General features: G+C 54.4%; 1 protein-coding gene across 1 annotated transcript; it reads left to right on the plus strand.

The window, feature by feature from the left end:
- Positions 1 to 135: 135 nt before the first annotated feature.
- TTLL4 (tubulin tyrosine ligase like 4) lies at positions 136 to 27468 on the plus strand. Its single transcript, XM_072875271.1, has 19 exons — positions 136 to 221; positions 7334 to 8707; positions 9416 to 9525; positions 9967 to 10030; positions 11760 to 11884; positions 12285 to 12395; positions 13391 to 13467; positions 14397 to 14591; positions 14675 to 14757; positions 15857 to 15985; positions 16633 to 16755; positions 18293 to 18391; positions 18955 to 19089; positions 19815 to 19952; positions 21784 to 21886; positions 22486 to 22696; positions 24980 to 25050; positions 25645 to 25727; positions 26554 to 27468. Exons 2-19 carry the CDS (start codon positions 7356 to 7358, stop codon positions 26693 to 26695), a joined length of 3351 nt encoding a protein of 1116 aa, XP_072731372.1. The 5' UTR covers positions 136 to 221; positions 7334 to 7355; the 3' UTR covers positions 26696 to 27468.
- Positions 27469 to 27759: the final 291 nt, after the last annotated feature.

Here is a 27759-nt window from a genome sequence, read left to right on the forward strand (position 1 = left end):
GCGGGCAGCCCCACGGCAGGCACCGGCGCGCAGGCTGCCTCCCCGCCACGCCGCTAGGGGGCGCGGCGCGGCACGCCGGCAGGTCTAGTCCGCGGCGCGGCTCGCGCGGTGGCTGCCGGGAGGTGTAGTCACGTGGCGGCGCCGCCCCGGATCCCTATGGTAACGGCGGGCGGTGCGGCGGCGGCGCGGGGAGCGGCGGGGCCCGGGGCGCCGGGCGGGCGGTGAGTACGGGAGGGGCGGGCCCGAGTGTGCCTCCCCTCCGAGGAGCGGGGCCCTTCCCCTAGTAAGGAGTGCGTGCCCCCCGGTGCCGTCCCCAGGGTTCCCCCCTGGGCGCGGGGCCCTGGGTCCCCCTCGCCGCCTCCCCATCCCCGCCTCGCCGGGGCCCCCGGCCCTCCCTGCCGCACCGCTGTGCCTCCAGCACCCACCCGGCCTGTGCCTGGGCCCCGAGGAGGCACCTTGCCTGAGCCCAGGCCTCCCCGCGGGGGCTCGCCGTGGCTCTGTCCTGTGTCCCCTTGGGGTGCGCAGGGCCGGGCCCCGTGGGGCTGGGGAGACGGCACGGGGATGCTCTGCGGCGGGACGTGCTGGGGACGGCGTCCTGGTCAGCGCTCCTGGGGCGGGATGGAGCGTCTCGGTAGTGCCTTTGGCCTCAAAGACTTTTACCTGAAGAAATGAGAACCAAAGCGTGTTCCCCGGGCAAGCGCCAGGGAGGAAGAAGAGCTGGCTCCCCAGTGAGCCGCGGCCCCAGCGAGCCTCTCCAACGGCACTTGGAGCAGCAGTGAGGATGGAGCCGGGGCTGACCAGACCCGAGCACTGGGACAGCCCTGCTGTTAAGGCGTCCACTGGGGTCTTGGCTTGGCTGTTCTGGTGTCGTAAAAAGGAGCCGATGGGTCTGAAAGTGAACGGCAGAGCTGCGAGAAGAGTTGAGACAAGCCTGGAGTGTTTCCTGAATGCCTCCAGTGTGCGGGCTGGGAATGAGGGGCGCAGGAGTGGGGAAGCCCTGTAGCTCTGTGCCAGCCTGCTCTCTCCCCGCCTGGCCGGGCTGTGGATATCTCATGGGCGGCAGAGTTCAGCCCCACAGCTCCACATCAAAACCCTCCCTATGTGACTCGCTGTGATGCGGCTTCTCTTTCTCATTGCTTTGCGCTCCCCACTGAATGAGTGTGTGACGTCTAGCAGCTCCTAGGCAGTTTGGGGGAATTAACAGCGAATTGTTGGTCTGATTACAGTTTCATCTAATAATTTTTCCCTGACTCTTAGCGGTTGTCCCCAGCAGATAGTGGCACTTGTCTGTCCTTGTGTTGCTCTCTTGCTGCAGTCCTTAAGTTTTGTATTAGGCAAACTTTGTTGATGACAAATCGGCCCCTCCCACTCTTCGGTCATGCCTGGGGCACTTCTCCGCATAGCAGGGATCGCATTGCGAGAAGGACACTGACGGGGCCAAATGCCACCATCCCCAGATAATGATGTCTGCGTGGAGATGTCATGTCACTGATACAGGTCAGGGGCTTTGGCTGCCCTACCGGCCTGGCCGGGTGCCATTCCTTGGCATTTCCTAGGTTCCTCCCGTGCAGCAAGTCTGTGAGTATTTGGTGGCTTCTTCCCAACGTGGATCTCTGTTTCTGCTCCACTCCTGAACTCTGAGAGATGGCTGCATGGAGTGAGGTGGTTGCAGTGCCTCCAGAGGAATCTTTCCCACCCTGGTCAAGGTATGGAAGGGTCCTCATCACATACTGAAGGACAGACCTGGGAGCTTTTTCTTCCAGTTGTAGATATGTTCCAGAAAAAAGTATCAAGAAAAGAGGATGGACAAAGAATTTATGTGAACTAATTGGGCAGTTCTTGTCTCCTTGCTACATATTGATATTTTATACTTGTTCCACTCACCCTGAGTCTTCCAATTCTATTTTATTTCTGTGCTAAAGGCTGAGAGTGTGGCCAGGCTGCCTAAAACCAGACCAGGCAGTGCTGACTGCCTGTCGGTTCCTGCGCTGGTGGCCGAGCTCTCCCCAGGTCTCACTGTGTAATTCTCCTGTTCCTTTTCTCCCATTGTGAAGCTCAATTGAGAATGCTATCCCTTTGGTTCACTGCCTGCTCAGATCTGCAGGAAGGTGCTTTAGGCCTCCGTACTGAAAGGACCTCCCCATGCTTTAGCTGGTTGCTTTTAACCTAGACTCATTTCCCTACTCTAGTTTATGCTGCAATACAGCTTCTCCCGTAGCCCAGACAATGAGAAAGTAAGAATCAGGGACAGGAGCAAGAGCAGGGACTTCCCAGCTTCGTTGCTGGGGAAATACAGAGCTGTGCGGTCCACTGTCACTGTGCAGCAGGTCCCCTTCAGTGCCCTGGGGACTCTGTCAGGGCAGAAAAGTCGATATCCTTCAATAGCAATGGGGACTCCATGCTCTGGACCTTTCGCCTTTGGTGTGGCCCTCGCACTCTCTGGTCACAGCCAGGTCAGCCCGCCCAGGGCGAGCACTGAGCCAGCCCCTTATTTTAGATGTCCCCGGTGCACTCTCTCCACAGCAAAGCTGCAGCCCTGGATTTTCTGCCTAACCATGCTGGAGTCCCTCATCTCATCCAACACCATGGTCCGATGCCTGAGAGCGGTGAGAAAGTCCCCTGTGAACTCAAACGTGTCAGCCTTCAGTCCCCAGCCCAGCCTGTCTGTGTGTGGAGGGAGGCATTTGCTGCGGTGCAGAGCGAGGCAGTGGCTGGATTCCACCTCTCCCGTGGCTTGGTCCAGCGCCCTGCTGCCCGTAAGGTCTGCTGTCTCCCTCTCCGCTGCCTCGGGAACGGGAGCGCATGCTGGATCTGTTCTGCTCTTCTTGCAGGGCAGCGCTCTGCTTAGCTAAAGGATCATTTTGGGCAGCCATGCACTTCTCATGCCTTCTCTGTTCAGCGTGGAGCGGAGTTCAGCACCGCAGCCATTGAATTGAAATGACTAGCCCCAGCCCAAATGCCGGGCACAAATGTAATCCTGGGATGCAGGTGGAATTTGCTGATGCATCCCCATGGTGGGTGGTTTCTCACTGGTATCTTTTTTTGACCTGAGTGGCCAAGCAAAAACTTGGCGTCTTGTTTAGGAGAGAAATTGGTCGTCATCCTGTGCCTCTGGTTTTGCACCCAAAACGTGGTTCTGCAGGATGATACTGGAACTGAGGGGGAGCAGCGATGCGTACCTGTGTGGCAAAGCAGTGTGCCAGGCTGTTGGTCCCTGTGCCGCCGGTGTTTCTGTGGTGGCCAAGCTGTCTCTGAGCTGTCTTGTCCTCACGGACTTCCTTCTCCTGGCCAGCAGGGCCCTCTGCTCTTCAGCTTGAACTTGCAGGCAGCCTCAGGTGCTGCTTTGTCTGGGTGTGCGACTGCACGGGAGGCCACTTGTTTCCTGGAGCTGATGTAAGTGAGGGTTGTTTCTGTGCTGTTGAAACACAAGAGTTTGTACCTAGCTGCCAGGTGTAAGAGCAGCTTTAGGCACTCTCAGTCAGTTGGTTTCAGATCAATGCGCTTGATCTTGTTGAAAGCTTTTAATTTTTTTGAAGGGGTACAAACACTTATTTTGAAATGTATTAAATGTTTTAAAATGTTTTAAAACCTGTTTATTTTGCATTGTTGTTAACTCGCTTGTTCAAGCTTTAATCAAAAGGCCCAGAGCTGCAAGTGAGGAACTTGGTGTGAACTCAGGTCTCATTTAGAAAAATATGTTCTCTTTTCTAATAGTAAAGAGCAGAAATTGCACCCTGCGATGGCATAGAAAATAATAGCAAATCACAGTTGTCTGACTCCCCCCCCCCCCCCCCCCCCCCATTGTGACTTTAGGCTGCACGAGGCTGACAGCACATTATCAGGTCAGCTTGCAGCTCCTACATTTGCAAGCTCTTGTTATTTTAAGTGTGTCACCACAGCTGCGTTTAAAATAACCTCCCCACCCGAACTCATGTGACAGAGGGATGATGTGCACACCCGGGCTCTTACGGTCTTGGTCTTGTCTTTTCTTGTTCAAAATGGGTCTGCAAGGAGCTGCCACACTGCTCTTAGAGGAGCGCACACCGCAGGGAGGCTCGGGCTGGAAGAAGGGACTTCCACTGACGCTTTGTGGGGTGCGTGCAGGCTGGGGCGTGTAGTGGCCCCTGCGCGCCTCTGATGTGACATTCGTAAGGGCTGTGGCAGCGCTCCAGCTGACGTCCCGAAGCTTGCGAGCAGGCTGCATGATAAGTAAAGGTGCTAGTGAAATAATTGTGAGTGCAGCTGTACAGTCACTCCAGCAGTGACAACTTTGGCCTTTATATTGTGTGTCAGTAAGTCCAAGCCAAAATCCATTAATTACTAGTAATGATGTTTGGGTTTGACTTCCAGCCCAGCCAGTTCACTCTGGGCTTTTCCCAGCTCATGTTTCTACAATAAAATTTCCAAGTGTAGCTTTATTGCTGTTGTGAGCAGCAGAACGAACTCCTGCTCCTTTGCCGTAGGGTTGGGTTGGCAGAACTAGGGATTGCATCAAGCTGTGACCTTCCTCCACCCCAAAACTCTGACTGAGTTACGTAAAGGGGACGCTTCCCTGACTGGTAACCAGTGGGGATTTACCTTGGGGCAGGTGACGTGGTTTGTGCCCAGAGCTACGGGGACGTGGCAGCTGCTGTCCTGTTGTGCCCACAGCCTGGCATTTGAAGGTGCCTCCGTCTCAGCCAGTTCTCTTGGATGTTCAGCAGTTGCTTTGCCGAGCTGTCCTTGCAGCGAGGACAGGAGCCGGTTTGCAGGCAGACATCAGAGGTGGCTGTGCTGGCACGCAGGAGGTGGGACAGGAGTGTGGACAGGGGAAGGACAGGCAGCACAAGTTGGTGATGCCAGTCTGGATGCATCCTGACCTGCTCCGTGCGGGGGCATGTTCTTCCTTTTGTCCTTCCTGCCCCTGTCTCTGAGCCCCTGTGTCTCCACAGGGAAACAGCAGTGGTTACTAGCTGTCGGCTGGCACAGTCCTCACCTGGAAGCCATACAAAAGGCCCTGCCACTTCCTTCTGCAGCCGCTGCTTCCAGTGCACCCCTGCCCCGTGCTGGCCCAGCTGCTTCTGCAGCTCTGTGGCAAAACTGCTCCGGAGAGGGGCAAGCTCAGCATGGTCTCCCTCTGCCACTGCGGGGCTGGGGACGAGCCCTGGCCAAGCAGGCAGTGGCAGCTAAGGCTGTGCTATGGCCAGATCTCCACCCTGGAGCCATGGCTGCCAGCGGTACCCCCGTGCCTGTGCTGGTCACATCTGTGCCACCATTGTCACTTACTCCAGAGCAGAGTTACACAGGGCTTCTGCTGGCATACTCACACCCTGTGTCTAAGCTGATTGTAGGATTCACACCCCTTGTTATAGCTTCATTAGGCCAAATCACTTTTATTTTTATAGCAGGATGATCCACTGATAGCTGTAAAGCCGGGTGGAGATAAGGCACAGGTGGCTTTCACTGCAGGCTGGTTTTGCAAGGTCATTCACAGCCGGGTGAGAGTGCAGGCGATGGCCAGGTTGGCAGTGCGCATGGTGATGCTGCAGTGACAGTCCCCTCTAGCCAGAGATATCGGGGACACCTTCATTCACCTCTTTGTATTTTTATTTTGCTTTTTCACATCTACATTCACTGGTGTGCTAGGGTCGCTTTGTGATTCAAGCATGCTTGCGACCTCGGTGCATCTGGGGTATATTGTGCGGAAGCTGAGCTTCGCTTGCTTGTTTACTGGGGGAAACTTGAACCGGGGAGGTGGTGGCACCTGAGCCACAGCCTCTTTGCTCTGTGCTAATCTCTGTGAATGTCACAACACGGCCGGGTTTGCTGCTGGGCACGAGTCGGGTAGCAATCGGATAGTGCAGTACAGCTCAGTTGTGCATGGCGCGTGGGATTCCTTTCCCCGGGAAGCTGGGCTGCAGCTGGGCTGCAGCTCACAGAGGGATGCAGCTGCCCGCTCCTTATCGGGAGTGCTCAGCGTGACTGTACAAGCAGTGCAGCCATGGGCATGGAGCAGACCTGACCCCTTCCATACTTCCTTGCAGAGCTTGGCAGGGCAGCAGCTCTCCTTGAGGATGTATAGCTCCTATGGGATCCTGCAAGGGATGTTCCCACCTCGTACAGCCCCCGTTTGGGATGCTGCTGACCTGATGTGTGCTGGAGACTGGGGCCTGATTCACAGGTTGAGAAGGTCTGGCAGGTGTGGGTCTATGCAGGCTGTACGTCTGTCTGACCCAGCCCTGTGGTGGGTGTGAGCTGCTGTCATGGTGCTACAGAGCAACCCTGGGGTCTCCTAGCTACACTATAACTGCTGCAGCTGAGGCTTGGTTTTCAGGTGAGAAAGGAGTGTGTATGTGTATTGCAAGAAAACTAAGAGGGTGATGGTTGATGCTCTGCTTACCCTTCTTCTTATACTTTTTTTTTTTAAACATGGAAGCTTGTGAGAGCTGGAAGGTGGAAGAGCAAGCCAGCCAGCCAGCTTGCTTGGGATACAAATTCCTATTGTGGTTCTATCCAGGGGCTCTCCAGGCATGTGTTAAAGCAAGACAAATACCTGGTGCAAGAGGATCTTACAGGCATGGTGCAAAAGTTCGTTTTAGGAGGATTCAGAACACATACATCTGTAGCTCTGTGGTCTGCCAGTTGCTCCTTGTAAGAGTCTTTTCTGTAGGACTGCCATGGGGAGGAACATGTGTGTGCGGTACTGCCAGTCTCTGTTGGAAACTGAGGTGTTGATGTTAGAACAGCCCTGTGTTTGCTCCTTGCTGCCTTCTCAGGCCTGAGCTGCTTAGGATGCCCTCAGCCCTCGCTGAGCTTTTCCATGGGGTTACAAAAGTGAGAAATGTGTTTCTTTTAAAAGCAAGGGCTGAGGTTCTCGCCTAGTTGTGTGACCTTGGGAGCTGAAGCTTTAAGGAGTGGGGAGAAGACACAGAAGCACACATTTTGGGACTTGCGGTGGAGTCGGGAGAGCTGGTGGTGGAGCACACAGTACAGTTTGGAGATGCAGACCCGTGGGAGTGGGCTCTGGCTGCTGTGCCAGGTCCAAGGCAGGTGGCCTTTCCTTGCAGCTGGCTGGCAGCCAGCCACCCCTGCGCATTTGCAGGGTACAAGCTTTCCTGCGGACGGCACTTTTCCCAGGGCCTTCTCTAAGTTGTCCTTCACATCTGGTTTCACGTGAGATGCCAGCTCTTCCTTTGGCTTGGTCCCAGGAGACTCTCGGGGAGCTCAGCAGATGGAGATGTGGTTTTTCATCCTGCAGGGAAAGCAACTTGCCCTGCTCCCCTCCTGGGGCACTGGGCCAGGTGCTTTGCCCTGCTGGGGTAACAGCGCCTTTCATGCTGTTGTCTTGTTTCAGGCCAGCAAAGATGCTGCTGTAGATGACTGACTCGCTCATGCCTCATGTGCTATGGCTTTACATGGCCTCTGCAGGACCAGAACTTGCTAATCTGGGCCCCAAACAGGAGAAGAGCATCAGGCTTGAGTCAGGCACCCGTCTGACAGGGAGAGCTCAGCTGCGCCGGGCCTGGCACCTTGCTCAGCAGCAGGCGAAACCCATCTGGAATTTGGAGAAGAAGTATGTGAGTGCTTTCCAGGATCACAGCCTGCTGCCCTCAGGGATCCCTCTGCAGCAATCCTGCTTCTTGTGCCCACCATCACTATGCCACGCACATCCCGGTGAAGATGCCCTCCCAAGCCTGCCCTTGACCCAGCCCTGCCTGGACCTGGGCAGGAGTGCTCTGCTCTACCGACGCTGCTGCTTCAGACCCAAGCCCTACAGGTTTCCTTTCCAAAGCGCTCTGGACACCGGCTCTGCCACAGGAAGGGTGATGTCTTCCTTGCTGATGGAGCCCTGCCTGCTGCCTGCGCTGGCGGAGGAGCACTCTGGGACTGGGGTCAAAGGCTCTGCTCTCAGCTCAGGTGGGCAGGCTTCCAGCTCCTATAGACCAGTGCTCAATAACAACTCCTTCCTACGGCCAAGCAGTGCTAAAGTGCCTTTGCTGCAGTCACTGGAGATCAAGAAGGTGAAAAACACCCACACCTTCCCCGCTGCCTCGTGGCCCCACTCGGGGGACAGTGGAGACAGCTCCCCCGGCAGTCTGGTCAACAGAGCAGTGAAAAGCAGCGACCTTGTGTTGGAGCAAACCATGGTCCCCGCCCTGACCCTTGTGCCTAGCCGTGCGATCCTCAGGAAGGAGCAGTGCTCACGGGAGAATGCTGAGAGGAGAGCGCACAGCTTAAAAGAGAAGGAGCCAGAGATCAGCCTCGCAGAGGCTGTGCAGCAGCTAGCTGGACAGACTGCCACACGCAACGGCTTTGGACGTGAATTCGAAAGCTCTGGCCTTACGAATGTGGGCAGCCTGTCCAACTGGAACAGCAGGTGGGGGCAGCACATCATGGAGCAGCTCAACCCGAAAGAAACTGTCACTCCTCTGAACTTGGAGCTGGGTAGCCATCGCCTTAACGGTAACTCGAGCCTTATAGGCACCGACGGTGCCGTCGTCTGCACTAAGCATATCAGCGTCCATCTCTTGGCCTCGCGTGCTGGCTCTCCCGACCGCAACGCTGACTGCAGGCTGGTGAGCATGCTGAGCCCGCACACTGGGGACTGGGTGGCGAGAGCAGAGCCTCTGCACCTCACTGCTGTCTCTGAAGTGGCAACTCAGATGTCCACCATCCAACTGGAGAAAGATGAGAAACGGGTCCAGGCTGTGCTCCCAGGAAAGCTTGAGTAAGTAGAGCCAGGAGGAGGAGGGAGGCTGTGGCGGGATGGGCTGGGCTGGCCTGGCCGTTGCATCTGTGTGTGTTGGGAGAGGATGCACTGTGGGCACTACGGGGGTGGCCATAAAGATAACCATGGGCTGCATCCCTGAGCAAAACCCATCTGCGGCATCCTGGTGTGGGGAGAGCCTTCCTGCCACCCCCAGCTTGACAAGGCACTTGGGGTAGCTCTGAGCCCTTCCACCTCTTCCTTCAGCCACAGCGTGGAATTGCTGTGTGGCATTTCTAGCTCTCTCTCTGCACTGTCACAGGGCCCTGCCTGCTGTGGCAGGCTCTGCACATGTGTTGGGTGAAGCCTGCTGTCGAGCTAGGTCTGGCAAGGCTTTCCTGGGCAGAGACATGGGTTCCTAAAGGAACGCGGAGCTTATGCAGGACAGGGAGGGTGCAAGGACATGGACCTCCTGCTCCTGCTCCCCTGCTGGGAGAGGGTGTCCTTGTGCCTCTTTCTTTCTGGCTGCTCTGGAAAATGTTCCCTCTCAGGGTGCCCTGGGGCCTCTCCCTCTTGCTAGCTTGGGATGAGTGCTCGTACATCAGCACCAGGGAGGGCGGTGCTGTCACTCCCCTTCCCGTGCTATCTCATGCTGCCTCCTGGGCTTCTGGGTCTTTTGGCCTCGGAAAGCACATGCCACTCCTTCTGATGTGATATCCTTTGTCCTAGTGTCACTGCTGAGCAGTTGCCGCTGGAGTTGAGCCATGCCCAGGACGAAGTGGAGGAAGAACTTCCTGATGGCCTGGACGAGAGCTGCAGTCAGGAGGAGGACGAGGACAGTGAGTGCTGGTTCCCCAGGGAGGTCTGTGCTCCATGCCTCGAGGTGGGGAGTGTGGGGGCCGTCTGGGAGCTGGGGGTGAGCACAGCTGCCCTCCTTTCTTACATTCATGCTGTCATTTCAGGATAATCTAGAGATTGTGCTGAACCCAGAAGCAATGTAGCAGCAAGGAGGAACTGCATGGGTTTCTGTGGGGAGCAGGCTAGGGTTCACCAGTGTCCTGCTCCAAAACTTACCCTTCTCCTCTCTGTGCAGGGCTCTCAGCTCCACCCCCTGCCCTGCCTTTTATGCCACCAATTAGTGGGCAAAACCCAGGATCCAAGGATTTAGGGCAGCTGGGAAGGGTCTATCCCCTGGAGCATTTGTTTTCTCTCTTCCATTCCTAACTCTGTGTGCCTTCACTCCCCATGGAGACAAAACTTGAGTCTGTCCCCTCCTGCAGGTGACTCGGATGCTTCCTCTGTCATTGGTGTGTCATCCAGTGGCTCTGTGGCTCTTGTATCCAGGTTAGTAGCTGTAAATAGTGCATCGAATTTGGTATCTTTGTCCAAACTTGTCCATCTTTGCCCTCCTTGGTGACAGAGGAGAGCTGTAGCATGTGGGGGAATGGAGTGAAGGTAGCAACAGGCTTCCCAACCAAAATGAGCTTCCTTGCTACCCTGCAGACCAAAGCTACCTTTCTTGCTACAGACAGCAGCCTGCAAAGTGCTGAGGGTGCATCCACCACAGCAAAACAGGGGTCTTAATTTCACTACTACTGCCAGCTGCTGAGTTAGGTTTACTGGGTTAAATTGTGCTCTTGCAGTGTTGTTGCCTTGCAGATGAAGCAGAGTGGAGGCATCCTGGGCCAGAGATTGCAAAAGCTCCTTGGGGTCTTGTGTCTCAGCAGTGCATCCTAGAAACAAGTCCCAGAGCCTGGGTTTTTCTTTAGCTTTTGGAAGGAGGTTTCTCTGGGGAGGATTGGCCAGCCTGGGGTCATCTGAGCCCTGCCTCCGTGACTCCTGGCAGACCTTTTGTGTGACCTGTTCTTGCCCATCCAGAAATGGGAGCTAGTCCTTGCAGCTGTGCTGACCCTTGCACCAGGGCTGCCTCGGGCTTTGCTGTCTGCCCAACAACTTGCTGCTTTCCATCATGCTGTAACTCACCTGGGAGACGAGGAAGGCTTCCTGCGAGCAAGTGTTGAACCTGAGGGTGCTGCAGGGCTCTGGGTGTGCACACGTGGTTGTGAAAGTCCTGCAGAGGTGACATAAATTGGACCAGCAGCTGTTTCTGGCAGGACGTGGCTGGTTGGCCTCTGGGGACAGATGGGGGGAAGCAGCGCTTGGGCCAAATGCCTCCTGTGGTGGGGAGGGAGAGGTGTTGGCCACTTCTCTGTAAGGGCTGTGCGCTGGGCTGGCCTCAAAGCCTTTGCAGCTGTCTCCTGCCTTCAGTCTGTTGTGGGCAAAACCAGTTTTGTGCCAGGGAATGTTAATATAATTTATTGCCAATTAACAAACTTTGAATTACTGATTCTGGTATTGAAAAAAAAGATAGATATACAAGGACTTAGGGAAAATGCCTCTTTTTTCCCCCGTCCTAGTCTCCAACCCCCTTGCTGCAGGCTACACTCAGTCCCTTCAGCGAGGGGAGGAGTGACCTGGGAGATTGGGGTCAATGTGTTGTGGTTCCTTTTCTTTTGCTGCTCTTTATTCCTTAGTGGATTGCTCTGGTGTATCTTCTTCCACGGGCTGCAGTGGCATATATTTGAATATATGTTCATTACAAACTCTACTTTTAGCGTCATCACAACCTTAATAGATATGTTATGAATTCTATCCTTCCTCCCAGGTGTTAGGGATTGCTGTGGTAAGAAGGTGTACATACAGTCAGTAAAACTCCAGCCCTCTTCCCTGCAACACACCAAAACCAAGAGGGTTACAACATCTGAATCATATATGCATTACAACCTCCACCCCTTGTTCCTGTGGACTAGGTTGCAGGGTTTGTCGTGTAACAAACTTCACCCCTTGCCCCAGCAAAACACAAAACCTGTGGGGGTTACAGCACTGTGCATTCATTGCAGGCTTGCCCCCTTGTCGCTGCAGACTGGGTTACTGACCTTAGCACCCATTGCTTACACCATATTGCAATGATGCAAATTCCCAATACCAGGATCAAGGCTCCTTCCGGCTTCCACCTTCCTCCCTGTGCTACTTTTCACCTTTAGCCAACCACCTACCGCTTCATCTCTCCTAGGAACTGCAACAACTGCCTGGCCCAGCCTGCTGAGGCTCAGGAGAAAGTGCTCAAACCGGCTCTTGTCTGCAGTTTATTCCCTAATGTGCCTCCAACCATCTACTTCAGTACTCGGGATGAGAGAGGTGAGCCGCAGTCTGTTGCCGTGCAGGGTGAGAGCAGCCAGCCTGTTATTAGCAAGCAGTGGTGCCAGCGCACAGCCAGGAGCTGGCTGGCAGTGGCTCCCTTCACCCTTCCTGCGATGAGACCCAGCGCCGCTGTGAGATCCAAAGGGCTGGAGTAAAATGATGGCTGCTCCCACAGCCTGGAGAATGAGTCAGGCTGCCATCAAACGTCCCAGTGTCCTGGATCTCCCCCAGCCATGAAGTCTTCTGCTCCATGCTAGTTCCGCAAAGGGGGCTATACACCCTCCTCTGCAGGTCTGGTGCCTGTGCAGCAAACCATAAGAATTTCCCTGGGTGCAGCTGTAGAAAATCCAGGTATTGTGTTTGTTTTCCTTCTGTCCTTATCTTTTTGCCTTGCTAGTGGAAAAGCTGCCTTGGGAGCAGAGGAAGTTGCTGCGATGGAAAATGTGCACAGTCACGCCAAACATAGTGAAGCAAACCGTTGGCAGGTCCCACTTCAGAGTCAGCAAAAGTAAGTTGTGGGAGGCTGGCAGCATGCAACACATCGTGTCCTTCCTCGCCTCCAGCCCGTGGGCACAAGAAGGCAGACTGCCTGCGAAGAGCAGAGCAGGAGCGATACGAGCTCGGCACCGCAGGATGCTGGGTTCCCGTTTCTGCCTTCTGTCTGACCCACAATATCCGAAGCTCTGTGGGTCCTGGCAGGGCCTGATCTCCCTCTTGGCTTGTCCCTGGCATGGACCACAACGACTTACTCCTGGGTTGTCAGGAGCTGAGGCAGCGTGTGGGGCAGCAGAGCTGTGCTCCGGCTTGTTTGAGCTGTGCCTCTAGATGGTGCTGCCACTCTAAGGAGGCTGTCACTCATCTGGTGCCAACCGCAGCACCGCTGTGCCTTGTCCCCGTGTGCTGAGGAAGAAGCCATCTTCTCTGACCATAGCCAGAGAGTTCTCAGGTTTGGGATCTTGTCGCTGAAGAGATGTGTAGGAGAGGGCTGGGGCTGAGGAAGCACTGAGCATTTGCAGCTATGATCCATCCCCTGGAGTGTGATCTCCCAGCAGTACTTGTGGGGCTCTTGCATGTGTCAGGAGACCTCTGCACAGACCATTTTGGGGCTATAATAGGACACGCAGGGCAGAGCAAGACCTAGGAAGTCTTGCAATCCTACATGTCCCTCTGCAGTGCAGCGCTGATTAGCCAACTGCTTCATTCACTTGCTGTAAAGCAGGGAAGTCAGGGCGATGGGGGATTAAAGCCATTCCTTTGACCCTGTGTCTGCCCGGATCCCTGCAACAATCATGTTTGCAAAGATATGACCCACCTGGTTAACTGGATCCCACTCACAGCCCTTGGTTTGACAGCTTCGCCGTAGCCAGTGTGAGTGCTTTGTGCTATTGCTGTGCAGCATCCTGGCACACTTCTGCTAGCCCCAGGAGATGGGGTGCTGGTGGGTTGAGGGGGCGTTGTGGGTGGCAGGGTACTTGGTCATGGACTTTTCTGGTTTTCCTGCAGAAAGCAACGACTGGCTGGGTTGCTGGGGTCACCACATGAAATCCCCCAGCTTCAGAGCCATCAGGGAGCACCAGAAGGTAGGGGATGTTCTGGGCTGACCTTCTTCACATGCATGGAGAGTGTGTTGGGAGCAGTTTGGGTGCCCCTCTCTTCAGGGCCAGGTGTTTGCTGTGCAGGCTATCCCTGCAGTGTCCCTTCCAGAGCATGGCAGCTGGCATTCCTGTGCTGGAAGATAAGCCCAAGAGACAGGCACAGCTGGGTGAGCATCCCCACTGTGAGGGTAGCTCTTGTACAGACTGAGGCTGTAGCCTAGCTGTGTTCACTTGTGAGCTCATCTAAATTCAGTCATTGTTGCTTAAAACAGTCCTTCCTCTGGCAGAACTGAGCGGTAGGGCCAATGCCCTCCCTGCCAGCACAGCCAGAGGGGATGTACCTAACTCAGATCACAAAAGGGTCAGGAGTGGCCCATGGCTTGGGGAACATGTGAAGAACCAGAGGTTTGATATCTATCACATATACATGTTTGTTCTGGAGAGCCATAATGCTCTGAACTGCTCGGTCTTGAGGCAGCATCCAGGTTTGGAAGCTAGCAGCCTCCAGCCCTGTTCCTGTCCCGCTGCAGGGTCTTTCTGTCCCCAGAGATTGTGTTGCATGGGCAGGACTCTGGCATACAGTTTAGAAGCAAGTGGGAAACCACTGGGGTGGAGGATATGGCCAGGGGAAGCTCAAAGGCTGAGGGTTAGTGCATTGCAGCTGCTCAGGCGTCACAGGGGACAAGGCGGCAGCTGCTGGCTTTGTAGCCAGTCTGGATCACCGTGCAGGTGTTTGTCCCTGCAGACCTTCAGGAGCAGGTGGGTCCTGTCTTGGTACAAGCCTGGGAGGGGAGCAGAGAGCATTACCCTGCACTGTGTTCAGAAAGGATGTATCCTCTGGCCAGGGAGCGGCAAGGGGTGGGGAGGGAGGTGGGGAAGCAGGGAGATTTCACAGCATCTGGGTTCCTTTCCAGCTAAACCACTTCCCTGGTTCATTTCAAATTGGGAGAAAGGACCGTCTGTGGCGCAATCTGTTGAAGATGCAGGCTCGCTGTGGGAAGAAGGAGTTTAACTTCTTCCCCCAGTCCTTCATCCTGCCCCAGGACATCAAATTACTCAGGAAAGCGTGGGAGGAAGGAGCTAGCCGCCAGAAATGGATTGTAAAACCAGTAAGTGCAAAGCAGAGCTCAGTCTTCTGTCCCGTTTTCGCTGCGGGGAGAAGATCTGATCCCTTCTTGTTTGTGTTTTGCAGCCAGCATCAGCAAGAGGCATTGGTATCCAGGTCATCCACAAATGGAGCCAGCTCCCCAAAAGGAGACCGCTGCTGGTACAGAGGTGAGTGAAGGAAAGTAAGGTTAACACACAGTCTGGGACCTCCTAGTGTCTAGTCTCTCTGGCCAGGTCTGGGCCACTGCCACTGTGTGGCAGAGCAGAAGCACCTGGCTTGCATCCAGAAACGTCTTGACTGCCTGGGTGTAATAATGCTGCTCAAAAGTCTGGCTCTGTCAGCTGCAGCTGGGCTTACCGGAGTGCTGCTGTCTCTGCTTAGATTTTTGAGGTCTCGGGTACAAACTGCCTCCACGGGCTTTCTGTGGCTTCTGTCTGGCAGGTGATCAGCTTCAGCTCTGCTGTGATCCTGCTCCCACTGCTTTGTACTCTGGGGTTTGGCATCTTTGGAGGCAAACAAACCTTATCCAGTGCCCACAAGCACAGTGGGAAGAGAAGTCCCAGGGAAGAGGTGGCAATTGTCAAGATTTGTTCTTATCCAAGTTAGAATGGGTCATTAAAAACCTTTGTGTGTGTGTGGATGTTGGTCAAAGGGTTTTCTTGAAATAACAGGATTTTCAGAATCTCCTTCCCCTTCTGCGGAAAAATGGAATAGCTCATCTTGGTTTGAGGCTGCTTTCTGGGAAGGTTCTTGCGAGGGCAGGAAAACAATCTGGTGTTTGGCAGACAGGGAACTGCTGTGTTGGCTTGTCTGTTCTCCCTGTCCACTTCCCGTACAAAGTGATAAGCTTTCCTATGGAAAATCATGAACTTCTGGGGTGAATAATCAAATTATTTGGATGAAAATTTCCAACTGTTTCTGCTCACTGAACCAAACCATCTGTGGCCCGCTGCATGTCTTAGATGTTCCTGAATATTGTGATCAGTCTTGTGGGTGTGGAAAAGCTACTGTGCCTTAGAGCTGGGAAAAATCTCTTCAAAATGCAACTGAGCAGAAGGGAATGCTGCTCATGTGCTGCAGGATCTCCCTGTGCCTGGGAGAGCTTTTTTCTCTCTCATTTTGACGGTGATGCACTTAATTTGGGAATTCTGTGCAAAAGGGCTTCTGCATTGATCCCTGGTTTTGCCAAGCTTCTGAGGTGTGGGCTAGAGATGTTCCTGCACACTGAAATCATAACCCTCCCCTGGTGCTTGCTTCCCTCTGCAGGTATCTGCACAAACCCTACCTCATTGGCGGGAAGAAGTTCGACCTGAGGATCTACGTTTACGTCACTTGCTACGATCCCCTTAGGGTCTACCTGTTCAAGGATGGATTGGTTCGCTTTGCTAGCTGCAAGTAGGTTGTGCGGGAGAGCAGTGCTGGGGTGCTGCCTCAGTGCTGAGGCATGTGTGGCTGTGGTACCCGCCTCGGCTGGGGCAGGAGGGAGTCATCCCATATTCGGTGATGCTTAAAGCTGTAGCTTGCTTGCTTAAGAAGCAGTCTGGAAACACACGGGGTCACTGCAGGTGACAGTGTTGAAAGGGAATGTGAGAGTATGCTTCGTTCATCCACCTTTCCCAAGGCAAGATCAGCTCAGTGTAAAGCAGTTCTTGAAATATGCTTTCTGTGCTTCATACTGCATAAGAGCTGGCATACCAGAAACTGAGATGCTTCTTCCAGTTTTTACTATATTGCCTCAGGCTGCTGCAGTTCTGTCAGTGCTTTTACTCACCGATGGATGCGCTGGTCATTTCTTAAGGACCTGCTGTGAGGGTGGGATTGCATCCCACTGCCCCAAGGCAGCCTACTCTGTGTCTCATGCTTTGTCCCATCAGCTCTGGGCCTGTGGGGACAGAGCTCCAGGCAGCCTGGGAAAGGGAGGCAGCAGGACTGGTGGGTGGCCGAGAGTGGTCTGAGATGAGAACAGAGTTTCTGCCTGCCCCATGGGCCTGGGGGCAGCCAGTTCAAGCTCAGACTGCTTGTGCTCCTATTGCCTCCTCCAGGTACTCCTCCTCGATGAAGAGCCTCAGCAACAAGTTCGTGCACTTGACCAACTACAGCGTGAACAAGAAGAACACGGAGTACAAGTCCAACTCGGATGAGACTGCTTGTCAGGGACACAAATGGTAGGTGCTGCTTTTAGGGCACAGGGCAACTCTTTCTATTCCTTGTTAAGTCAGCCTTTTTTCAGTGTTCCTACCCAAAACTTGAAGGTGCTTCCTGTGTTGTCTGCTCCCGCCTGGGGAAACTGGAGGAGCAGAGTGATTTTAGCATGGGTTAACATCCGATGGAATCTGGGTGATCTCCCTGGCTTGTGACTCATCCTGTCCGCTGCTGCTTGGGCTGTGGTTGCTGTTCATCCTGCCTGTGTCTGTGCTGTTCCCTGCTTCCAACGCTGCTCTCATCTGTGCTCATTCATCCCCTTGCCCTATTGTGGGGGCGGTGGGATGAGGTTAAAGCAGAATCTGATTTTTTGCTGTTAGAACTTGAATGGGTAATTGTGATGCTTAAATTGGCTAGATGGGAACTTCTGCCCACCTCACTCTTAACTTCCTGTGGAGGCAGAGAAAGGGACAGTCCTGGTGCAAAACTGATAATTTATGTGCTACTCGGTGTGAATAGGAGCAGTGGTGCCGTTTCTAGGCATTTGGGAGGAGGGCTGCAGTCTTGCAGGAGTTCCTGTTGCCTGGTGTCCCATGGGTGGACTGATCCAAGGCCCCAGGCACTTGTCTCTGATTCCACAGCGGTGTTTGAACTCTTTTAAAAATAGTGCAGGATAGAGTTCTCAATTCATGGGCCTGGGCAGGGCTACTTTACTTCAAAGGGAGCTGCAGAAAGGGGTTTGCTGTAGTAGGGTTGCTTTCTCAGACCTGGACCTGCTGCTCAGTGGTCTGTTTCTCCACTGGGACTTTGAGAAGGGTCTGCTGTCCCCCAGCAGTTGAAATCCCATGGGGGTGGGATTGTGTGGGTTTTTGGTACCACCATGCAAGTCAAAGCTGGCTGCTCCCACGTTAAAGATGAGAGTGGCTGTAATCCACTCCATCTTGTATGCAGGAAGTGTGACCTTTGGTTTCCTGGACATTAGCCACACGGTCTCACTTGAGCAATATCTGAGCATCCTTGGCTCAGTGTCAGGGTAGCTTGCAGTGCTCGGTGTGGTGTGGGAAACTCCTATAAAAGCAGACACGCTCCCCCCTACCGTCTTGCTCTCCACATTTTTCAAAAGTTTTTCTCCACCCCTGAAGCCTCTCTGAAATGGCTCTAGCTAAAAGATTTACAGGGGTTTTGCTGGATTCCTGCTGAGCTGCTTTGCAGTGCTGCGGGGGAAGGCTTGCAGGAAGGGGAGGTTTGCTGAGGACACGGAGGGGGAGGGAAGAGAAGATCTGGGCCTGATACACCATGCTCATGTGCTAATTTGGGACCTATTACTCCAGTGTTGGGACAAGTCTATGACAGATTTATGTTCCTAGTAGCTTGGGCCTACAAGACCAGGGGCCAGGCTGGAGAGGGCAGCAACCAGGAACTCAGGGGTTTGAGGATGGCAGAAGGATGGCCGTGCCAGGGAACAGCTTTGTCAAGGCTCCCCTCTGCTGCTTTCACTCCCCTAGCAGGGCTGGGCAGCAAGGGGTTACAGAGCTACCTCCTTTGTTTTCTCTCTCCCAGGGCACTCAAAGCTCTCTGGAGTTACCTGAAACAGAAGGGAGTTAATAGCGAGGCCATCTGGGAGAAGATTAAGGACATCGTTATCAAAACCATCATTGCGTGAGTCCTGGCACCCCTTGCTCTGTGCCTGGCTGTGCGGTGCACCCTGGCCCCTCCAGCTCGCCAGTGCTCTCTCAGCCCAGTCCTTTTGCTTTTCATCTAAATGCTACCACCACTGTTGGCTTCAGTATTTCTCTCTGGATCCTTCCTTTCATCCTGTTACTTACGCTCATGCTGCAGTAGCTGCAATGAGTAAATAGACCTTATGTTTCCTGGGTCTGCTTGCAGTGCAGGGGAGGGAGGCCAGGAGGGTGCGGTGTACCCAACACTCTGCCCAGCTCCCCTGCTTGGCCAGGGTGCCTGAGAAGAAAGGTCCCCTGGTGCAGGATGGATCTTGTGTTCAGAGGTGGATCCTGCCCGACAGAGCAGGGATGCTCAGGATGCAATGCTGGATCCATACGCAGTGCAGCAGCAGCAGCTCACAGGCCTGCCTCGGTCTCTCAGCCCACCCGCTCCCACACCATGTGGCTGCGTACGCTCTCAGAACCGGCAGCATGTGCTGTGAACAGCCAGAGCTCTGCTGTCTGACTGTTGGAAACAAGCGTTTTTTCCTTGGCTTGTAGATCTGAGCCCTACGTGAACAGCCTGGTGAAGATGTACGTGCGGCGGCCGTATTGTTGCCATGAGCTGTTTGGGTTTGATATCATGCTGGATGAAAACCTCAAGCCCTGGATCTTAGAGGTCAACATTTCCCCAAGGTAAAACAGATTCTGAGCCACAGCAGAGTGGATAATGGCCTTTCTTTTACCACAGAGTGAATTTGGCTCGTGATGTCCCCTGCACCCTGTGCTGAAAGACTGTGGGCTTTGATGCCTCCCTCTCTAGATTGCAGGAATCAAAGTCTCCCTGTCTGTGAAAGCAACATCCATCCTCAGCTCAGAAAGCTTCGCTGGGCATGCTCCAGCTAGAGCCAGGGAAGAGTACGTTAAAAAAGGAGGGCCAAGGAGGGATGTGTCATGTAGGGAACAGGTGATGGCACAGATTTCTTCTTTGCGTGGGCAGAAGTGATCACGGCTCTGCTGCCTCGTGCACCGTTTCTCGCTTGCTGACGGCACCCGGCTGCACAGTGTCGGCTGTGCAGGCAGGGCCGGGAGCTGCGGTGTATTTGAGCATGGCCTCTCCTGCCTGCGAGAGTGGATGGGCATGAGCTGGACACAGAGCCGTGATCCCAGATGGGGCTCTGGGGATGAATTTGCAGGTTTCCAGCGAATCTGGGAAGAGGTGGAGAAATGCACTGTTTCTGGTGGGGAGCCCCCATTCAAAGAGCTGTTGTCAGGATTTTTGTCTCGAGTGTCTCATGGCTGGCTGTGATGAGGCTGGGTTTTGTGTCCTGGTCGGTATTAACGCAGGGAGTGACCTCAGGACCGTGGGGTCGGCGCCTCCGTTCTAGCACTCAGACTGCTGTGATGCTTCCTCCCCACAGCCTCCACTCCAACTCCCCGCTGGACGTGAGCATCAAGGGCCAGATGATTCGGGACCTCCTCAACCTCGCCGGCTTTGTTCTGCCCAGCACAGACAGTGTGGCCTCAAGGCCACAGACAAGAAGTGGCTCTACCTGCAGGTCAGCCTCCTTCTCTGTCAGAGAGTCGGGCTTTTCTCTGGGGGAATTTCATCTGGGGGCTGCTTGCAGCCCAGCAAACACTGGTTTCTATGCTGTTGAGAGCCTGTGCTGGCTGGTCCTTCACCTATGGGTCTGAGGGACTTGCATCATTGCCTGGGTATCTGGTTCCCGCGGTCTCTTCAAGGCAGAAGGATTTATGCCCTCCCTGCAGGTCCATAGTTGGAAGTGAGGCCAGTGTAATTTGTGCTTGCTCTGCAGTTAGTCAAGTCGTGCTCTCTCCTCCTTCCTCTTGCCAGAACTAACGCGATGCTGAGCTGCTCTGCCTGTCCGTTTGCTTGGAGGGCTGGCTGGCTGTGTTGGGGCTGGATCCGCTTACCCTCTACCCCAGGGCTGACATGCTGCTGCCTTGAACAAGAGGAGCACCTGTTGTTTTGCAAAGGCCGGAGTGATCCGTTCCTTAGGCAGGACTGCAGGTGTCAGACGCTGTAGACCTATGGGTAGGGGTGTGCACAGTCTTACCTTGCAGCTAACATGACTGTTTCTTGCATAAGGCTAATTCCTGGGCATGTGTCCACCCTGGCCTCTGCTCCTTCTGTGTTTCACCACAGCTTGGGCTTATACTGGTTTCAAACCTGACAGTGGGGGGGAAACCAGTCCTGTTCCCTGCAGCAGAGCAGCTGCTGGCCCAATGTCACTGAAGGAGCAGCTTGCTGGGATGAGCACCAGCATGTGGTAATGTATGGGCACGCTGAAAGATGGGACTCTTGCCCTCTGCCTACGCCGTGTCTTCAGCGAAGGGAGAAGCTTGGAGTGAGGGCCTGTTCCAGCCGGGGAGCTCTCGCCAGCTCATCTGCGGCACTTTGATCACACGCTCGTTTGCGGCTTGTGATGGAGGTGCTGAAGGGCAGGTGTCCTTGGAGGGACCTGCAGGGGATTAAGCGGATCCTTAACATGGTTCAGATGATGCATTACCAGAGTTCCTGCACCCAGGGGCAAGCTTGCTTAGCCATATCTCCTGCCCTGGGAAGGATATGATGGGTTTTTTGTATATGGGCATAATTCCAGTAGATCTGTGTGTTCCCCAAGCACCATGCAGCACAGCCTTGAGGCTCTGCTCTCTCTGTTTGGATCTGCATACAATTAATTATTTTTGCAGCAGCAGAACAAATTAGCTGTGTTGATATAAGTGTTAAAAGGTGTTGGACAAGTATCTCCCAGACTCTGGCATCCCCAAATGGTTCAGTTGGGTGCTTAGAATAGTTTAGGTGGTTGCTGGTCAGATCGTACAAAAGGCCAGGATTTCCCATGGCATGTGGAGCTGGAGCTGAATTTGAGTCTTGAGAGTTCTTGGATGTTGCAGGAGGAAGTTTTTGATCTGAGTTCTCTCCTTCCTTGCACAGTATCAGTACCGCGTACTCGTACCCCCAGCCCTGTTGTTACAGTTAGGAAGCTGCGTTCCAAGCGGGATGTAAACATGAGATCCCATCAGGCTTCAAGTGTTGTGATTCGGGTCACGGTGTGTCTTTGGCCCTCTTGCATCCTACGTGGGTGTGAGGTGATGGTTCACCTTTTGGACGAAGGAACGCTGAAATGCCTTAGCAAGGAGCTGTTCCCCTGCCCACATCCTTTCTGGGTCCTGTGCTGGTGCACAAGGCTGTGGGTGCATCACTGCTCTCGGAACTAGTGAAATCCTTGGAGAAAGCGTTCTGTCCTCCACAGCATCTTCCTGAGGGTGTCACTGCTCTCACAGAAGTTGCTGGGAGCAGCTCTGCCATGACAGGACTTTGTCTTCTCTGCTTAAATGCTCCATTGCCTCCTCTTGTGTCCTCAGTCCGGGCAGTGCTTTGAAGGAGAAGCCCAAGCCAGCATCTGAGCATTTCATAGCAGAGAAGATGAAGAAGGCCTATTACTTGACGCAGAAGATACCTGACCAGGTATGACACAATCTCCTCTGATACTTGCGCCATCCTGCCAAGCCCCTGTCCCAGCCAGTCCCATGTGTCTATCCCTTGTCCCTCTCCAGATTGTGCCCCTCTGTGGGGACAGCCAGATGATGGGGAGCACTTGGGCTCCAGTGGGTTACAAGGCAGCTGGTCAGAAATAACTTGGGTTTGCTTAAGCCACTGCTGCACTGGCTCATCTTTACAATAAAATAGGCACATGCTGAGGGGCACATTACCCACCAGTCCCCAAACAGGGTCTGAGCACTGCCTGTTCCTCCTCGTGTCTCTGCACAGCTCTCATAGCCTTTGCCTGCTGACCCTGTGCAGGTTAGCAGGGACGCTTGCCTTGTGTGCCACCTGGCAGTGTCTGTAAGAGAGGTTGGGCTGCAGAACTGGGGATCTCCTCAGCTCTGTGCTGCGTGGATGTCACCACTGAGCCTAGATTTCTTCATTTTCCACGTGGTGTGTGTCCCAATGATCTCAGACACATGGAGACCTCTGCCTGAGAGGGTTTGAGGAGTGGGGAGGTGAGAAGGGGAACCGACAAAACATAGTTCAGTTATCCCTGACCCTGGGTTGCTTGTCCGCAGGATTTTTATTCTTCTGTCTTGGACATCCTGACCCCAGATGATGTTCGCATCCTAGTGGAGACAGAGGATGAGTATTCCCGGCGTGGGCAGTTCGAGCGGTTGTTCCCCACCCACATCTCCATGCGGTACCTGCGCTTCTTCGAGCAGCCTCGTTACTTCAACATCCTCGTGACCCAGTGGGAGCTCAAATACTACTTGAATAAACACAAAGGTAACTGCCATGCGAGAGCCTGGCACAGTCACCTGAGTCAGGCAGGCTGCCTGCCGGCAGTCGTGGGAGACTTCTGAGCTGTGCATGTTGAGGGAGTGCTGCCTGCCTGCACGCTCACTAGCCATAAGAAATGTGTTACCCTCCCAGACTGCTTCAAATATCACAAAAAGCTTATTCTGAGTTGATCAGCAGTGCTAACTGCTCTGGTGAGCACAGCACCACCACTTCTAGTTGTCCTGGGGCTGAAGCAGGCTGGCATTCTGCCTTCAACCTGTAGCTCTGGCCTCTTATTGTCTTCCTCTGCCCTCTTTTGAGGGAGAAACAGCTGGAGTTGCTGGGCTTTGCTCCTTACAGCTGATCTGTGAAGGAAAATTTGGGCCTATTCCCTGGTCTCCTGCTGCGTTCTAATTGATGAAGAACTGTCAGTGTGCACACAGAAGAATTTTTCCTAAACACTATAGAAATCTAGCTATCATTTCCACCTTTCCAGGACACAACTCTGTATTTTAATAAAAAATATCCTTTAATGAGGCATAGCTGGGCTGGACCAATTCCTTCTTACCTAGGGTTGTCTCTATCAGGGCAGCAGTAGAGGCTATTTAGGAGAGAGAACCAGTGAGGACTAGTGTGAGGGATTAGAGAACGTAAAAAGAGACTGTGGCTCAGGGCTCTCCATCCAGCATCTGATCTAGCTGGAGGGGCTTCTGCAGGAGCTGGCCCTCCACTGAGGCAACCGTATGTGTGCTCCTAGCCTGGCTGTCATGGAGAGGAAAAAAAAAGCTTTTGTCACTTTTCACTGATGTTAAAACAAACATCAAAGGGGTCAGTAACAGTCTTTCACAGAGAGACAGTAACCTCATAGCCCTCTTCAGCTGCGCTGTCAGCATGTGTCATCCTTTGCCTCGCTAATACCTTTGCTGGATGCTCTCCTGTCAGCTGGAAGAAAGATCCTGTCATTGTCTGTACTGAAGTGCTGCCCTGAGCTTTGCCGCTCAGGCCGGGATCCTGGTTGAGTGCTCCAGCTTCCCCGAAGCAGCCCAGCGAGCAGATTTGCTCTACCCCCTTGTTGCTCTTCACCTCTGAGCAAGACCCAACCTCCCGCAGCCCCTCCCCATTCACATATGTTCCATGCAGCCCTCCCCTCTCCCTGGCCAGCAAGGTGCAAAGCCCGGGCTGGTGCACAGAGCCGGGGCAGGGCTGCTGAGCTGCCCTGCTCCCCTCAGCCCCCAACACGTGGGGTTTTTTTTCCAAGGTTCTGGGGCTTGCTGAAAGGTCACTGAGGAGCAGAGTTTGGGCAGCAAGGATTCCTCCTATAGCCAGGGCTGGTATCATATAGCAAACCACAGTAACCCCAGCTGGACAGCATCAAGTTCCTGGCCATTGCTCTGCTGGTTCTTAAATCTCAAGACACTTTAGCTTGTGCTGTGGCTCTAAGGCTCTTAAAAACGAAAATGGGAAGGGAGCAATCCTGGATTTCTCAAGATCTATGGATTAGTAGAGAGCAGGGAGCTTGGCTGTAGTGGGGACAGCTAGCAGGAGGAGACCTTGGAGGAAGAGGAGCCTGTTCAGTGCAGGCTCTGCATGGCTTTGCTTCAAGGTGACCTCCCTGTGCTCTGGAGCAGCACATCTTGTGTGCATCTGGAGGAACGGTCCCTTCCAATCACACTGCTGGTGAGCTCAGTCTGTGTCAGCCTTGCCCTCTGCCAGGGATGGAGACCAGGTCTCAGCCCATGTCGAGCTCTGGATGGATCCGTGCAGGGAGGAGACGATGCGCTGGGATGCTGCAGCTTATCGGTGCTGTGCAAAGAGGAGGTTGCCCAAGCTGCCCTCTTCTGGGAATGGGGCCGGTGACAGCAAAGCTGCTCTACATTTGCACTGTAGTAACTTTCACCGGTGCTGCCCAAATCAGGTGCTGCCGTTGGCAGGCACTGGGCTCAGGGGGACAGCCAGTCTGGTCTAATTTGGCAAATCCCGTGTTGCCCCAGTTTCCCTGCTTAGCTGAGCCCGCTGCACAGTGTGTCTGGCTCCCTGGGAGGAAGGCAAGCACTGCGGCAGCCCACGTGCTGGCGCTCGCTGGTGTTTGCTCGTACAAAGGGTGAACGCCCTTGGTTTACCCCGTGTTTGCTGGGGCTCAGGCACGTGTTCAAATAGTTATTGCATAGCATGTACTACACGGTCAGTTTACTCTGTGCAGCATATTTGTGTGCCCCAAGCTAGGAAGGCTTAACTCTCTGCAAACTTGGTTGTTCATTCTCACTTTTTGTCTTTTCTGTCACTTCCCAGGTCTGGAGCTACTGAAGAGCTGGTGTGTCAAAGGGTACCACACTGGGGCAGGAACGGAATTGGCCCAGACGGTGTGTATGGCTGTGGATGAGCTAGGGAGAGCTGGTTGTTTGCCTGGGCAGAGCTGGGCAGAGAGCCTGCTTGTTCTGCTTCCTGTGGCTCCTGCCCTGCCTGTTTGTCCTCTTCTTCCCTCTCTGCCAAGGCCTCCAGGAGTCTGGAAAAACCCATGCTTCTCTATCTCCCACCAACATGAAGTTCACTCAGTATATCAGATCTGCAAGTACTTTGCATCTGAATATCCTTGGGTGCACTGGGCACAGCCCTACATATTTGGCACCTGGCCTGCCCTTTATTCCCCTCCATGAGGGAGCCATCTCCGTCTGTCACTCCTGTGCATTACAGCAGGCTGATCCAGTGAAAGAAACCCACTCTTTTAACCTCGAGATGCTCTGCTCCCACTTACAGCAGAGGGATTCATTAAGCAGAGAGCAAAGACTGCTCTGTTTGCTATTTTGGGAACAGTCTGGTGGCAGTGACGATGCACAGCAGTGTGAGGCAGTTCAAGCTGAAGCACACTAGGGCAGCCTACAGCAGAGCCCAGCAGGCTTGAGGGATTTTTGCCACAACGTAAATAGCCATTTGGTTGTCTTTCTCTCCTCCTGCAGTGGTCGTTGCCGAAATCTTTCTTCCTCCAGAAGAGCAGTGTTCAATCAAATGGCTTCAGCAAACTGGAACTGGGCAGACTGGGGTGAGTTTGCACTGGCCATGACATGCATGATGTTCACAGCATGGCTTTAGGACTGGTGTCCTGAGAGAGAACTGGCAGCAGGAAAAGAAGCTTTGTTTAAGGGGAGAGGAACAGGTTGGCTTGCAGGCTCTGAAGCCAGCCTCTGCTCTCTGGAGAGCCAACTGGTAGGGCTGGCATGATGTCTATGTGACTGGGCATGTCTCCTTGGCACTGTACACCCAGCTCAGATGGGAGTGAGGCCCAGAACAGCCGGACTGGATGATGTCTGGGGTTGTCATGGTCAGGACATGCTGACAAGATCTTCCCCACAGGGACCTGCACCACTTCTATGGGCTCTGATGTGGCCACCAGTGAGCAGAGGCTCTCAGCTGCACCGTGTGGCTGGGGGAGCAGTGAGGCCTCTCAGTCTGCACTCTGCCAGCTTCCTCGAGCAAAGCTGGGCTGCAAAATGGGTGCTGCTGGCCCTGACAGCCTCCTGCAGAAAGGTGGAGGACTGGGGTTCATCTGGGTGAGCCAAAGTGGAGGGCAGGCACGCCCCTGGTGTCTGGTGTTAAGGGAAAGGGCATCCCTGCTCCTGTGCCCAGGCCAGGATGGAGTTGGGTTTGCATGCAGCCAGGGAGATCAAGGTGTGACCCTAAAGTCCCATCACTGTCTTGGATGTCTGTTGGGGTGACTGGTGCTGCCCAGGGTGGGGATGGAGTAGGTGAGCCTAGCAGCCTTGTCTCTGAGCCTGTGTATGATGATACCACAGGTGAATGTTGCACCCTGGCCCTTTTGATCCTTTCTCACTGTCCCTAAGCAGCACGGGGTCTCCTTTTTCCTGCAGCACACTCCTCCCTTCGGCCGCTGAAGACCTCACGAGATGCCTGGAGCCCAGCCCTACTCGGAGCTTACCTCTCAACAAGTGCACTGGTGGAGCCGACCAGACACCTGCTGGCTGCCTCTCGGACACCGCCCTGGTGATGTGACGAGGCAGCTGCTGTCCCTCCCTGGGGACACCTCAACCTACCTCAAAGGAAGAGACAGGAGCTGGCTCTGGAGACCAAGGGCTGCGGGAGCCCCCTGCGCTGCACGCTTGCCTGTGGGGCTGTTTTTAGAGAGGGATGTTTTACTGGGCAAAGGGGAGAGCTGTGCGACTTCCATTTTTAAAACAAATGGCAAAGCCTGGGGAAGTTGTGTTTGTCTGGCCTTTGTCCTAGGCTGCTTTTAAAGCCTGATGTGGTGGTGGTGGTTTCTTTGCTGCGTGGGAGCCAGCTGAGCTTGGAGTTAGCCTGGCCTTCCTGTCCCCGACCAGCAAGGGCTGAGCCCTTGCTCGCCCGTGTCTCTGTCTGCTTGTCCCGAGCCACTGGGAGACGAGTCTGCTCCTGCAGCCTGTCCCGTGGAGAAAAGTCCCCAGCCACCACCCTGCTCCTCTGGAAGGAGCAGGGCTCGGGACTTTCAAATGACCCGTTTCATCCTTTCTGAACGCCTGTGCCAACATCCTGCCCTCCTCCAGCCTCAGGGCCTGGGGGAAACCTCGGGCTTGCACGTTGCTGCTTGAGAGAGACCACGGGTACCAGCGTGGCTCTGGTTTGTTGTGGGGACGGTAGGGCTGCTAGGGAGGGAGCATCCTCTCGAGGTTGTCGGCTCTCGTGGGTGGCCTGCAGTGTGCATGTGGGGACTGCAGGCTTGTGCTCTTCTCCTGGGCTCTGCTCTCTATTTTCCCTTTGTTTCTCAAGGATTTCTATAAAAGTTTAACATTCAGCTGCTCTCCTGGCCTCCATCTGCCTCTGTTTCCCTGGCCTGTTTGGGTCCATGGGGCAGCTCAGCTCTCCCTGTGCTCCACCAGGCTCCGGTGCAGAGAGGGTTTGTGCCGCCACCCCACCATTCCTCTGTCCTTCCCGGAGCTGGGGGTTGTCCCTGCTGCCCCATGGCAGGTGAGCGTGCCCCCCTGCATGGGGGAGTGGCTTCCAGCATAGCTGCTGGGGTCTGGGGTCTGTCTTATGTCCTGGGCTCTCTCCCACAGATAATTAACCAAGGGGGACAGAGCAGC

Source organism: Ciconia boyciana, chromosome 10 (genome assembly GCF_034638445.1).
Source record: "Ciconia boyciana chromosome 10, ASM3463844v1, whole genome shotgun sequence".
NCBI classification, from domain to species: domain Eukaryota; kingdom Metazoa; phylum Chordata; class Aves; order Ciconiiformes; family Ciconiidae; genus Ciconia; species Ciconia boyciana.